General features: G+C 37.6%; 1 protein-coding gene across 1 annotated transcript in view; it reads right to left on the bottom strand.

Moving 5' to 3' along the window:
• Positions 1 to 15,318, bottom strand: part of LOC147138267 (adhesion G protein-coupled receptor D2) — a 77,528-nt gene extending 62,210 nt beyond the window's left edge. The window contains exons 1-17 of the mRNA XM_086047580.1: positions 15,067 to 15,318; positions 14,937 to 14,973; positions 14,687 to 14,711; positions 13,783 to 14,007; positions 10,757 to 10,942; positions 9,651 to 9,730; positions 9,201 to 9,491; positions 8,773 to 8,884; positions 8,386 to 8,532; positions 8,191 to 8,293; positions 6,931 to 7,039; positions 5,497 to 5,552; positions 5,284 to 5,410; positions 4,916 to 5,019; positions 1,926 to 2,028; positions 924 to 1,077; positions 585 to 718 (exon numbers count right to left, since the gene is read on the bottom strand). Of these exons, the coding sequence (XP_085903706.1) occupies positions 585 to 718; positions 924 to 1,077; positions 1,926 to 2,028; positions 4,916 to 5,019; positions 5,284 to 5,410; positions 5,497 to 5,552; positions 6,931 to 7,039; positions 8,191 to 8,293; positions 8,386 to 8,532; positions 8,773 to 8,884; positions 9,201 to 9,491; positions 9,651 to 9,730; positions 10,757 to 10,942; positions 13,783 to 14,007; positions 14,687 to 14,711; positions 14,937 to 14,972 (1,992 nt within the window). The 5' untranslated portion in view covers position 14,973; positions 15,067 to 15,318. The remainder of the gene's footprint in view (positions 1 to 584; positions 719 to 923; positions 1,078 to 1,925; positions 2,029 to 4,915; positions 5,020 to 5,283; positions 5,411 to 5,496; positions 5,553 to 6,930; positions 7,040 to 8,190; positions 8,294 to 8,385; positions 8,533 to 8,772; positions 8,885 to 9,200; positions 9,492 to 9,650; positions 9,731 to 10,756; positions 10,943 to 13,782; positions 14,008 to 14,686; positions 14,712 to 14,936; positions 14,974 to 15,066) is intronic.
• Positions 15,319 to 15,541: the final 223 nt, after the last annotated feature.

Raw genomic sequence — 15,541 nt, 5'->3', positions numbered from 1 at the left:
CATACATACTTACGTACATACACATGCAGACACACACACCGTGTATTATGAGATATTATGTATCTATTGGTCCAGTTTGGTAGTATGCAGCTGGATCTAGGTTCAAAATCGGATTCTTTTTTGTTGTTGTTGTGAAAGCTAATACGATACCACACGGCATTTTTGTTTGCTCGTTACACCTGCGATGTTGCAACGCCGTTCATCTGCGATTCGGATTTGGAATTGTTGCGAAACTAGTAGCCGAAGGCAAAACTCCGCTTGATGCGCAACAGTTCAGTGACATTTGTTTTTGATCAAAAAAACTTACACACAGACAATTAAAAGATGACCGTACCTAAATGGAAGTAAACAAAAGATAAGAAAAGGCAGGATAACGAGATTTGTAAAAGGAGGGATTTTTGTGTACATTATACACAACATAAAACACTGTTAAACATAGCATAAGAGCAACACCAATTTGAATCTTCAGTCTCTTTGTTGCAGGACAGCTTTCATGCATACAATAGGTGAATGTTACATGTTCAGCAACGAACAAAATACATTATGCTGTAAATTGTGTGATGGCTCGGGTGTAATTTGCTGACCATGATGATGAAGATGACAGGCCCAGCAAAGCCCCAGATGACACCGTTCTGGACACTGAGCCAACAATAGCCATCCGCCAAGTATTTGCCTGAGGCTGAAGCAAGTGTGATGGTGACTATGAGCACTGGCAGACCTGTAGGAAGGATGAGAACAAGTAAAAAACAACAGTGGAGAATTAAAAAATCAGTGATCAGTAATAGTAACATAAAAAGGATAGGAAGAAATGGAAAATAATATAGAAGAAAATTTTGACGGAAACACAGTATTCTGCAATTACAGATTTAACCATCATAATGTAATAATAGGATTGAAAATGTCACAAGATTAAATCATTGTACCCCAGCCGATGAGATAATAATACTTCATGTGTCTTTCTTCGCTGAGGTTGACAGCAACCACTTTGCTCCAAAGCAGCAGACCCTCAACCAGCATCCAGCTGAAGGCAGCCATGAAGAAGAGGTGGAGCAATGCTGCCACAAGTGTACACGCAACCTACAAGCACAGCAACCCAGGCAGGGCCAACAGATACATATATTTTCCAAGTTTCAGATGCTCTGGTAATACTCTTGAATGCCGCAAAGTAAATGTCTATATTTCCATGGTGATATATCTTGAGACACACTGCATTCCCTGAATTTGCTGAATTTGTATGCATAAGCATAATTGCACATGCACACCCAGGACAGTTTTCCCCTATTATAACGGTGCTGGGATTTTTTTTTTTTAATCGTCAATTTAGAGTTATTTAGCTTTTGGAGAATCCCCCAATGGAACAAAACAACCACCGGTATATAGAATCGGCTTACTCGGCCAGAAAATAAGCAAATACAGCAAGTACATTCACTATCCAAAACAACAATTTTGTAATGCATGCTTTCAGGAAATCTGTTTTTGTATTGTAAATGTAAAATGCTTTACATATTTGGATGATCATTTAAATGCCACAGCGATCTGTCTAAAAAACCTTATTAAAATTGACAGCTGACTCACTTGATGATCACTCTGGCTATTTTGTACCATTTAACAAATTTTCAAAAAGTAGCCCACCCTGACAAGACCTAGGATCAAAGGATCAACTGCTGCCTATTGACTGCCCGTTGAGTATTGAATGATTGAAAACAACATTATCGGAATGACGTCACTTTTTGTATCATCTTAAGTGTAAGCAGTTTAAAAACACCTTTAGCATATTATTACTACCATCGTTAGTATTATTGACCAGAACAATTTAAACTATTTGGTTAGTACACTGAATCATATATTGTGAGCACAATTTCAACTTCCTTTTTAATGGTTCATCACCAGTGCCAATGTGTGTAATTAATGATTTTGTACTGCACCTTGTTGTGAATGGCCGAGCCACTGCACAGCAGAATCACTTGAGCACAGATCAGAGCAATAAACAGGTTCTTATGGATGGATGTCCTGTCAGATCGAGGTATGCTGGTGAAGAACAAGTGAAAAATAATTTTAATTTTGTGAGATTCCCACAAAAGACAGTCATTAGAAACCAAGAATGTGAAAATATTGATTATTGAATTAAATTGTTGATGATTAAACAATAATACACTCAAAGTGTTGTTGAATGCTTTTATGCACATCACATGTACAATGCAAGGTTGCACTCAGTGCACAGTAAATAAATGGTAGCAGCTCCTTCATGGCCTATTAGGATCCCTCTGTGGCCCTTCTGCTAATTAACAGCCACAAAACGCTATCGTAAACCTTTGGAGTGAACTCACATGTAGACAACTGTAATTAGAAGATTAGCACTAGTCAATACTCGTAGCGGCCACAGCAGAAAAGCAATGGCAGCTACCGCAACAATATAGTGCTCTTTTTAGTCAATCGGTGTGACATCAAATCCCATTAAGAGAACAATTGAATGCTGCTTTCTTATACTGTTAAGTATATGAATCAACTGGATAATAACATTATACAAATTTAAAGAATGGAAAAAAAAAGGAGTAAAATGTTTTGAACATTTTTGTTGGGAGAGGAGGTGCTGCACAATAACAGGTAGTTCTCCGAATTCATGGTCCGGTTATTGAGAGAGAGGAAAGTATGTGAATGAGCAAAAATGACTTGCAAGAAACGTACAGTACTGTTGCACTGTTTATGTCTACTAAAGCTCTGTCAATTACCATCATTTCTCGAGAATAACACTCTCGAATATTATACACCCCCCAAAGCATCCTCAAAAGCAGTTCTCTCTGTATGTGCAAAGTATTATACTGTCCTCCAATGGCTGGTATTAATTATTACCTCAGTTGCACATGCGCTCCTCTAACACAGTCTCAATTAGGGATGTCCTGATCACACTTGTTTGGCAACCAAGTCCGAGTCTTTGGTTTTAAGGAACTGCCGACGATACAGAGTCCCGATCCGATACCTCTGACATGCATTTAAAAAAAAAAAAAAAGAGCTTGCATACAAATTGTCTCCAATTAATGTAGAAATGTACATACAGTACATAAAAGTGTATATAAGTTAAATGTTTGTATATACATATTTATATTTGTATTATATGGGCCAATTGAGTGCCAATTGCCTTTTGTAACACTCTCAGACTTAGCTCTTTGTTCTGGTGTCAGCTACTGCCATACAGTAGCTGTGTTTTGTTGTCAATAAACGGACTGACTAACATCTCCCGTGATCTTCGGAAGACGCTACAATATGATAACAGATATAATATATAATAGCACCCATGATGCTCTTTCATTCACGGTGCGCAGCAAAAATGATATCATTATACTATAAAAAATGTGTAACAGACATTACATATCATATTGGAATGAAATTATAAATTTTACACAACCTCTAGGTACACTGAAAAGGGTTTTTGCTGAATTTACTCAATTTTATTTCATCAAGTGGTTGCACAAGATATAATCATCTGGATCCAGAATACTTCTTTAAAGTAGACTTTACATTTACTTGACAAATGTATCTGGATCAAGATTATTTTATTTTATGCAACCACCCGATGAAATAAAATTGAGTGAATTCAACACACCATTTTTTTCCATTATACTTGTAAACCTCTATACAAAGAGACACATTTTTGTTTTTCTTTAACCCTTTGATTTTGGACATGTTGTTTTTTTTTTTTTTTTAAACAGTTATTATTGACAAATTATGGAACCATTTATTTTACACTCAATTCTTCACCATTGGTCACTCAGACGGTGTATGGAAGCAAATGAAATCATCTGTCCTTTCCTAAAAATACGTAGATAAATACATAAAAGGAAATACCGCTCAGTGGTGCTGTTGCTCCTTTGCATCAACAAGTGGCTGTGACCACATGAAATGGTAAGTCAGACTAAATGAACAATGTATTGAAACCCACAAGTTTTGTGTCGAAAAACTGTGTGGAGAGATGAAGTCAACCACATGAACTAGAACAGAGATTGTGAGCCAGGCCCTCTCTCATGTCCAGCATCATTGATCTCTGACCTCACAAATGTGCTTTGTGAAATTCCCATAAAGACACGGCAACATTTTGTCGAAAGTATTCCCAGAACAGTGGAAACTTATTGTTGAGAAGTGGGACCTACTCCATATTTTCCACTATTCATGTCAATTTATCAGGCAGGGGTTCTCGTGCACAGTATGTAAAAAGCCATGTAACCATGTCAACCTGCACTAAAATGATTGCACAAAGCAAAAAACTAAAATAAAACAATGTCAGTGGGGTATGAAATCCGATGGTGCTCAGCTCAAAACCACAGGAGACTGGTTAGGTTTTCCACTGTTTCATTTCAGTGTTTCCACATTTTGGACCTGGAGTGCTGCAGTCCTGAATTTTTCAATTGAAGGGGTCATAATAAAGTTCTGTAAAAGCCATTTGCACTTTTGAAAATATTGTGCTTATATTTGCAGACAATGTAGGTGCGCTCAAGCGTAAAAACTGGCCCATCTTTATTTTCGTACCGAAAATTTTGTGCAAGCCTCATTTAGCTTGTTTGGTAATTCGGCAGACTGCTCTGCCTCTATTGGGCATTGCGGTGTAAAAAAGCCATTTTCTTTGACACGCGCAAGTAGACTATATGTTTACGTTTACTGCGTTCGCAAACACTCACAAACCTTCGCAGCGCAATGGGACATGGGAGAAAACAATTATTGGAATCATGTATACAGTAAAATGTTACATTTATGCTTTCAAACCTCACTTTTGAAATCAACTGATAAACAATTCACTCATTTACTGTAAGGCTGTTTGAGCAAACAAATCACATGCTGTTTTACTCCGGCACTTTTCCTAAGGAATTAACTTGAAAGCCATCTGATTTTGTGGCTGAGCAGAACAGTACGATCATGTACTCACTCCAACACAGTGAACAGCATCAATGTCACCACCAGAGCACATAAAGATGCTCCCGAACCGATGAAAGTCAGCTTGGTCAAAATAAGCTCTTCCTCAGGACTCCACTGGGACGAAGGGTAAAACATGAGTGTGTGAAAGAGAAGAGAGGAGAATATTGTTAGCTACTAGCAAATCCAAAAACGCATGTTTTAAAACTGGAAGCGCACCGAGATTGTCACCTGTTGGGTGTAAAAACTAATGCAGATAGTTTTTGTCTTCATGTAAAGTTATCACTTCAGCAATACAATACAAACAATACCCTATAGGCTTTAAAGTAGACTTTAACTTTGTGTGAGTATGTTTAATACTGTACATTCCAAATAAGTCACCTTTGGTTTTAAGTAATTCATCAATACTGCAAAGTTCGTGGTATGGTTGCATGCACAGGATGTGACACTAGAGCCGGTAAAGATCACACTGCAGCCATCACTGGACCAGCCACTGGTATGATTATCCCTATGGAAAGAAATACCAAGAACACAATCACTAACTGAGTGATTAGATAACACAGATGTATTCATTGTTTTGCTAATGAAACTTACATCAGGCTGAAATTCCAAAAGGCACATACTGGAGAAAATCTCTGAGCATATTCCATCTACAAGCAGAAACATCTTTGATGGTAATATTTGTTGAATTTACTTGTGATGCAATCTCATGGGAACTAATTGCAATTTTATGACAACTTTATTGTGGTGTTAATATGGCAAGGGAAGTGTGATTAAAAGCATTACAGTGGGCTCAAGGTTATAGCATAAACCCTTTATAATACTTAAAGGGGTGGTCAACGCAAACATATTTTTTTCAAGAATATTTTTTCTGCAAGCCCACTAGTTGAAACAGGGCATTCTGATAAATATTGCGTATGTGGGATAAGTGTTAATCCACTAATTTTTAGCCATCCCCGGGGGCAGCCATTTTGTCTTCTGTCGACTGAAATTGACATCACAACTGCTCACGACGACCAATCACGGCTCAGATTCAGAAAACAGGTCAGCCTTGATTGGTTGTTGTGAGCAGTTGTGATGTCATTTTCAATCGACCGAAGACAAAATGGCCGCCCCCAGAGATGGCTAAAAACGAGTGCATTTTGCTGCTTAACTTATATTCCACAAATGCAAAATTAATCAGAATGCCGTGTTTCAACTAGTGGGCCTGCATAGAACATATTCTTGAAAAAAATGTGTTTGGGTTGACTTCCTATATGAAGCGGAAGTTGACTTCCTATATGAAGCGGAAGTCAACCCTAACAAGTAACCCCCGAGTTGGCTAAAAACGGGTGGATTTTGCTGCTTAACTCATATTCCACAAACACAACATTAATCAGAATGCTGTGTTTCAACTAGTGGGCCTGCTGGAAACATATTCTTTAAAAATGTGTTTGGGTTGACTTCTTTTGACTTAATTTAATCGATCGGCCATGGGGAAAGGTGAAGATCAATTGATTGTTGCTGATTGTTTTTTTTTTTTTAATTGTTATTTTTACTGGGATGGGAAATCTCTCTGTGAATGTTACAAACTACTGTTTCAATGCAAATGCTGTACTGAGCAGACTAATGCTGCCTCGTCAAGGTTTTCATGGGTGTAACTCAACTTCCCACAGCCAAGATTACATCACTCGCATTTGGATGTGTAAACTATTTACAGCCAAATAGTGCACTCCATTTTGCCTGAATTGCAAGATCACAAGATTACAAAGCAATCATTTCGACAGTCGAGTACGTAAAAAGACTTAAATCAATGAACCGATATCCATGCGCATTTCTCGTTGCAATCCTGTTACACTCCTCAGATCAGCCATACATGCATTCGACACATATGACCCCCGACCCTCTCAGTTGTACAATGATGTTGATGTGATACTTTTTCACTGACCAAGATTTGACTGACCACAAACACATAAACACATTTAAAGCAGTGAAAAAGACACCTAACAAAATCTCTGCACAACACAACCATTATTTATCAAGCATTACCACATGTGATGAGGATAGAGTGTACTTGACAGCAACAGGGATTGTCTGGGCCTTTGAAGCATCACGAAGCGTGGCTGATATGACAGCAGAGGCCAGGTGACCTGAGAGACTTCAGACGAAGGAGACACCCACAGTTAATGTCAGTTTTGTTTATAAAAGCTAAAAAACACACTGGGGGGGACACTTAACATTCACAGGTAATTTGTTTCTCCAAGTATTGGAACACTGATCCAAATTCCTTACTTTTGCTGTACACTGAATTAATTTCGGTTTTACATCAAAAGTTGAATAGGAGACAATAAATTAAACAGCCATGTTCTACACTAATCGCCTTTCCTAGTTGATAGTTTTTTGGGGATATGGCAGGAAACCAGAGAACCCGGCCAACCCAGCGAAAACTCATTCAAAAATGAGGACTTTAGAGGTCATCAGTCAACCGAGGGCATATATACTGTAGATAAAGAAACATTCACGTCAATGGACAATTTAGGATATTCTATTAGCCTAACATAATGTAGATGTTTTTGAGATGTGGGAAGAATCTGGAGTACCCAGAGAAAACGCACACCAGCATGAAAAGAACATGCAAAGTCCACACAGACCTCCACACAGATCTCCTGACTATGAGGCAGTTATGCTAACAACTGTACTATAACTAAAATATAATCAATATGAAACAGTTCATTTTTTCAACAGGAAGACTGATAAAGATCACGGAATATAAACCCAGCAGGACTCAGATGTCTGCAGACTGAGCTCGAATAGTGGAGTCGAGTGTTCAAAGCAAACATGGTGAAGCGGCATTTAACTGTTATGCTGCATTCAACAAATGTGAAGTCACCCTTAAATGTGAATATTTTTAAGTCCAGGGTAAAAACGTATTTTTTCTCATGCGTACGATTCATTGATCATTTTTCAAATGTTTTTCTTTCATTGTACGTTATTTTAGTAATTTTAGTAAGTTGGCTTTTATTTCTGTACTCTACTTTTAAATGTCTTTGTTTTGTTTTTTTAAATGCTTTTAAATGTTCTACTGTCAATCACGTAAAGCACATGTATTTACCTTGCCTTATCTAGTAAAGCGTTGGTATTTTTAATTAAAAATGATCGTATTTTATACAGAAACTTATCAGTCAAATCATGACATTTTTTTTGCAGGAGTTCGAGGTTATCACTAACTTGACTCAAACGCTACTCTCAAACATTTTCAACATGATTCAACATGAGAATTTTAGAGTGTAGCATCATAAAATGCCCAACCTTTTCACTTTCTCATTCTGATTCAGAAAAGGCTGTGCTGCACCAGATACAATCTCATTCAAATGGCTGTAATGAGTGTGGATAAACGTCACATCCTTGTGTCCTGAAACCAGAAAAAAATGTGCTAGTAAAAATAACGTGTAACAATTTGAAAAGCAGTTAAGATTGTGTTTTGAACTGTGTGTATTCTGTTACCAAGTTTGTGAATTCTCTGTAACTCAGAGTCTGGGATAAGCAGCTCGTCCTGATCATTTCCACTCACTGTGCTGGAGCTGATGTCAGACGGTTTAAATGATTGACAGCAGCTTTTTTCAGTCAGCTTGTGGCTCCTGATGAATACGTCTACTCAAAAAAACAGCATTAGCCACAGAATAAAGAAAAAAAAGACTAAAATAAGCACATTCAATGTAAAACGAAAACCTGAACAATGCCATTAATTCAGTAAAACTAGTAAAAAATACTCCCTTTCTGATATTGTTATCATCTACAGAAAATAAAACCAATAACGCACGTGTGAGGGTTAAAGTACTACTATCAAACGCATCATAGAAGTTTATGTTATGTATTAAGATGTTTAAGTACCTATGTTCTTGGTAGAAAGTGAGAAGCTTTTTCCCTCAGCAGATAGTATGTCGGCAAGAGTTTCAGTAAGATTGTCGATGCTATTGACAATAGTAAATGGCCCAATGTTGACCTGTTGAAGAAAATCAGATACAAAAAAAAAACATTATGCATCATGTCAGGAATTTTAGCCAATTAAAAACTTCCAATGGACTTGATAATAATTTAGTCATCATGAAAAATCCATCTTGCCAAACTATAGGCTGAGACAATTAGAACATTAAAGCAGAATGGCTCAGCCAGCATCTTCGGTGGCAGCTAATGGCAGGATTTAGGTTAAATAAAAGCAGACTTATCGAAACTGTACAACTTTATTTTTCTTTACAAACGAGAAAAGAACATAATTGAAAGCTTATCTTTATCAAAAGGACGCTTTGGTCACTCCTTACCCCGTCATCTGTTAAACCAATCCACTGTTGAGCCACATGAGGCTCCAGCATCACACTTGACATTTTCACATAATCTGTAGCAATGGACGCCATGGACTCCGCTGCATTAGCGCTGGCTGCATAGCTACTAGCCAGTGCAGACCAGCCCATCTCCATCCTTTGAGACAGAAAGTGAATATCATTGGATGTGAGGACATTTGGACCACCGGCCTCCATTGTGTCCAGGATCGCCTGGGCCAGCTGATGTAGGGAATTTATCTCTTGGTCCCAGGAGACAATGGCACTCTGCTCCTTTATCACACCAAAGAGACAATGATAGATAAATATTTGTCAATTCATTTGAGGTATTATCTAGTATTATACTCCTAAAATAGTTTGCATGATTACATTTTTGTCTTAAAACTTAACATTTACAAAAATAATAAAAGACATTCAGAAAGTTCAACTCACAGGACTGGTTAAAGGGTATTGGCTCAATATGCTGAAGAACGGTGTCTTTGGGGAATGGGAAACATCTTGAACTTCTATAACTAACAAATTGGAATTGAATTAATATAAGCAAGCTACAAAAAGACAATTATTACACTGAAAAGGTAACAACCTTAAAATGAAACCTGGTATGCTAACTTAAGGTACTTGCGGGCCCTTTTGTTTATGCCAAGCACAAGTCTAACGCTAAACTCAGTCTAACTGTGTGCATGGGTGGAATTGTCTTTCTTTTGTTATTTTGATGGGCGCAGGTAGAAAGGGGTGTAAACTATACACTCTAAAAACAGTTGGGTTAAAAATAACATAATTTTGGGTCAAAAATGGACCGATACACAAATTGGGTCAAATTGACCCACTTTCTTGCATTGTTTTGTACAAAACAGCCCATTTTGGATGTTGTTTTCTGCAAAAACAACCAAGAAAGTTGGGTCAAATTGACCCAAGTTGTGGATCGGTCCATTTTTTTACCCCAAATTGTGTTATTTATAACCCAACTGTTTTTAGAGTGACTTTTCCCGGCAGGAAAATGAAGATGTGCCAGTTTTTATGCTGAACTCTTACGCGCCTGTCCACAAAAATAGGGCCCTGTACATTAAAATGTGATTTTTTTTTTTACTCCTTTCAGTTAAAGAGGAAGGCAGAACACAGTGTCTAAGGCAGGGGTCACCAACTCTGGTCCTCGAGGGCACCTGTCCTGCAGGTTCCATCTCTCCCTGCTGTAACACACCTGTTTAAATGGTCAGGATCGTTATCAGGCTTCTCAAGAGCTTGCTGATGAGCCGATCATTTTAACAGATGTGTTACAGCAGGGAGAGATGGAAAAACCTGCAGGACAGGTGCCCTCGAGGACCGGAGTTGGTGACCCCTGGTCTAAGGCAAGCAGAAAACAGAAAATCCGTTTGTAACACAGGCTGATACTACAAGTAAATTATTAACATACAGTATACACAAAGATGTTGTCTCGTGCGGAGGTTCACTGCCACATACTTTTAAAATGGCTGCTCTAAAATACTGAATCTCACATGAAAGATACATAGCATTTTCACAATACACACTGTCAAAGGCACCTTTCTTATACTGGCAGACAGCTCCTCTCAAAGAGTCACAATTGTCATGGCTCAAACTCCCTGTAACAGGGTCAAGAATGTCACATTCTTCATCAGGCTGAGGGCTGTGGACAAACTGTACGGAAAATGTCTGATTCTCCAAGGAATCTCCATCCAATATAGAGTCCCAAAAGACAGATATGTTACCTAGATAGAGAAAAGAGGAAGGTTAATAATAATTCATTAAAGTTCATCTCTGAAGGAAACAAAAGTAGGACCAAATGCTGTATTATCGACTGTTCAACTTTGGACAACATGTGCTCTTGAACATTTCCAAATTACGAAGTAGCCTATGTTATTCTATCTCCTACCCATGTTCTACAGCAGAAACAACAGCAAAATGATTTATGTTAAGGAAGTCTGACTTCTTGGCAGAGTTTTTATTATACTGTCACGTCAGTCAAGGATGACAGGACGACATGCCATTTGCAAGTCGAATGATCAGGATTGCACAAGACAAATACTTTTCCAAAGTCCAAAAGACGATGTGTCGGAATGAAACCTCAGAAGTGCCCTTAATCATGGTGCTACATAAAGTTGCAGATCCATTGCTTTGATATTTCTTAAACATATGAGGAAGAACCCGACATGTTCATTAATACATTTGGAGGAGTATCCATACATTTGTTTGTAAACACTAGAGAATACATATTTACTTATAGTCTGATCCTCTGCATTAGTTACACCTGCACTGTCATAACTGGAGAGGATGGGGGGGCTGGGTGGGGAAGAAGAGATTGCCAAAATTCCTAAAACAGTTTGAGCAACAAGTTGTTTAAGAAGTATAAATGTGTTGTCTTTTCTGCACGTTCATCCCAGCAGGAGGAAAATGTTGGACTCTCAATTCTCACATGGGACTATGAAGTCAGAATGGGACAGTTTGTTTTTATGGGCGGATTACGAGTGACGTGAGTCACAAAACATTTACAAGAACTGTAGGGAGCTGAAATTGGGTAGTGCAGGAGAAAGAGGCTAAAGCGAGATTCTGACAGACCACAAAGCCATTAAACATTAACAATGAGCATGTGTGCTTTTCCTAACATAGTGAAAGTTTGCCAAAGCGGGGAAGAACTCTCTTCTAAACTCATTTTTTTTTGATACTACAAATAGTTTAATAAAAACTTGCTTGATTCAGTTGTTCACTATTTTACCAGGGGTGTCTAAATCTGCTCCTCGAGTGCTGGTATCCTGCATGTTTTAGATGTTACACATATATATATATATATATATATATATATATATATATATATATATACACACATATATATACACAGATATATATACATATATGTACATATATATATACACACATATATACATATATATATATATATATATATATATATTTATATATATATATATATATATATATATATATATATATATATATATATATTTTTTTTTTTTTTTATTATTTAGTTTTTTAGAATGAGATTTTGTTGTTGTCTTTTTCCCCAGCATTTATCACATCTTGCTTGGATTGACAAATGGGTGGATTCCCCCCATAAATGCATCTCAGATTTTTGGCGCATGTGAAAGTCAGGACATGTGCAGTCCAACATGGCTTTTGAACAGTCTCTATGTGATTGTTTTCCTGCATAGCAACCATACCCAACCCAAATACCAGTACAGCTAAGATGCAGTGCCAAACCATGTGCATGCTGTGGATTTGTGTCTGTTCATGATGAACTCTTCTTAAATTGAATTTGGTATCCCTTCAGTTTTTTTTCATTCTGATGATGCTGCCTAATTTACCTTTGCATGGGCTGCTGCTCCACGGCTTTGTCAGGAAGGACTCTATTTCCATGGATGCCCAGCTTCACTTGAAAACCAGCCCAGATGTGTTGGGTGAACACTACTTTTCCATAAAAGTTTCACTTCTATTCAGTACCCGACTCCATATGTGAATCTCAGGGATGCTTCCTGAGAATGACTCATCCACTCAAATGAGCCCCCAAAGGTGTCCTGCTCCTGACCGATAATAAAAACGCCATCTGGCCCAATGCTGTCAGAAGTGCTCAAGCCATTCCCACTGTAGATTATATGGCCATCAGCTAATAGTGTCCGGCGTCCACCATTTAGATTCCAAGAAACGCAAGTTCAGTGCCAGGAACCGTCAGGGTTGAAGACTTTCTTGGTAAGCACCATGAATACCATGTACTAGCAGAGCCAGCTGCAAAGGCTTTCCTTGGATCAGGTTTGCACGGAGCTGGAACTCATTAATATATAACTGGGTGGAATAAGAAATTATGGTGGAAATTGCAAAGCAGTTAGGGCCGAAGCGCACATAAGTACAAAGAGTCACTGCGTCCATGAAACTTGAAGAAAACTTGAGAGGATGGATATTCTGCGGGTATGAGCGCCCGCTGAACTCCAGAATAAAGGTTTCACATGAACCTTTATTCTCCACCCCACATACACAAAACAGAGACACTGCTACAAAAAAAAACCAGCCATGCATAACCCTCCATAAGGTTAAAAACAAATATATAATATTAAAAGCTATTACAGACTAAAGTGTAGTAGTTAGAATACAGTGCGACCTTTAAAGTTGAAAACAATCTATTTCGGGACGATTTCAAAACACGTACCTGTAAGAAACTATAAAAACACAGATAATCAATTCCACGGGCTAATTGTCCCCATCATAACAACTGTAGAGGGAATATTCCTGGTACTCAACCACAAAATAAGTTCTGTAAAAAACATTTTTAAAAACTCAGTCTTGACTGATGACAGCATATACAAGAAGGTGATTTGCATGGGAAAATCACTTCACACACCATTTTGTAACATTCTTATTTTTCACACATGTATTTCTTGTTTGATACAACTTCACATTTTTAAGTCCCTATCTGCTAATTCTCCCTTTGAATTAGGTGTTGAAAAGTGCCAAAGAAAAAGTAAAACTTGCTAACTGCACAGTGAGGTCTTATGTCTCGTGATATAATGCATAAAGAAAGCTCAGGAATAAATACTGAACCTACTTTGCAGATGAGTTTTGAATTTCTTGGCAATCCATACCGCTTCAGAGATGTTCACGGACTTTAAATAGTTCTTTATCTCTTGCTTCTCAACTGGACTGGAGACGCTCGCTAAGGCCCCAAAGCGCTGGTAACAGAGTTCGTCTGCACTGTCCCATTGCAGCTCATCAGGTATGTATTCATAGGATGTCTCCTCATATTTCAGTGCCCCGGTTTCCAATATAATAACTGTTACAATAGAAAATTGCCGTTAGTGGGGATGAAAAATAAACCTCTCACAATTGCCACTGATTATTTGCTCGCATATCCCATATATAAGACCAAACACTGTATTTCACAAAATATTTTTGCATGATTTTTTTGCAATTGATGTACCTGATTGAAGTCCTATGTAAGGTGTTCCTGAGATAACCTCTGTTGTGATTTGGAGCTTTACAAATAAAATTGAATTGAAAAATTGAATTGAACTGAGATCAAAGAATGTTTGGAAGACAAATTGATATTTCAAATATTCCTTCCATTGCAAGACAAAACAAACGAATATTTCAACCAATATCATATTTTAAAAAAATAGCCAGATAATCAGTAATAAACACATTTTTCTTTAAATGTTAAATCAAATTGATAATTGTGTTTTTATTTGGTAGGTAGGGTGGATGGATCTGTATTCATCACAAACAATCCTTGGTTTGATATTATGAGCAATGTGGGAAAATAAACTGTAAATTTCAATATGAAATTATTTTTTTTACTAGATGTTAGTCTTGCAATAAAATGCAGTGAGATCGTGAATGTAGGAACGCATTTTCAGTATTTGTGATGCACAAAATGACTAGCGGAATGCTAACTTTAGCATCTTGATGAATGCTAATGTTGAATGAGAACACTTAACAAAAAAGCCACTCACCTGATGTAAAGATATGACAACACACCTGAGGGAAAGGGCAGTTAATTTAGTTAACTATAGGAATTGTTAAATAAATGCATGTTTGAGTTGAATGTATCTAGTTTCACACTTTAACTGAAGACAAATTGTTTTGACTGAAAATTTAAATGTTTGTTTTGCAACCAGGGAGACTGCATTTTTAATATAAACATTCAACCAATAGCCATTACATATTATACTAATCAAACATATTCAGGGAAAAAATACTTACAACCAGTCTTAAATTAGTAGACATTAACCAGTGCATCCTGAAAATCAAATATTCAATCAGCGGGTACTGTTTTGTCATTTAGATTTATAACGTGAATTTCTTTACGAATAAAAAAAACGCAGCGTCTTACCTCAATGATTGTCCAGGAAACTTTTAGCACGTCTCATCTTAACTCTCCACTTTAGCGCCAGATTTACCAGATAGAGCACAGTTAGTACTTCTTTTTCTCAATCACTGCCGCACTGGAGTAAACCGAAAGAACGCTTTTTAATCATGTGAGAAAGCTGGGGAAATCTGTGAAAAGCAGTGGGTGTAACAAGCGGAGGACAGCGCCCCGAAGTTTGCTTCAACGAGCCTCAGAGGTCCTCGTGCGTCTCCTCTACAGTCTGGCTTGAGGTTTGCGCGATTACGTCATTCATGGAGCATTCGTCATTTGTATGGCTTCCCTCTTGGCGTTATTCTGTCAGGCACATGTAATGTTTGAAATCTCTTGCTCAAATGCACCAGAGTAGACTTTTGTGATAAAACGCGGGACTAAACAGCTGGCAAAATATTCAACCAAAATAAAGATTTGATCTGAATTTGGAAATTGATTGCATACTAAG

This window comes from Filicampus tigris, chromosome 12 (assembly GCF_054856515.1).
Source record: "Filicampus tigris isolate MCC_2025a chromosome 12, RoL_Ftig_1.0, whole genome shotgun sequence".
NCBI lineage: Eukaryota > Metazoa > Chordata > Actinopteri > Syngnathiformes > Syngnathidae > Filicampus > Filicampus tigris.
This window is presented reverse-complemented; position numbering and strand designations above follow the sequence as displayed.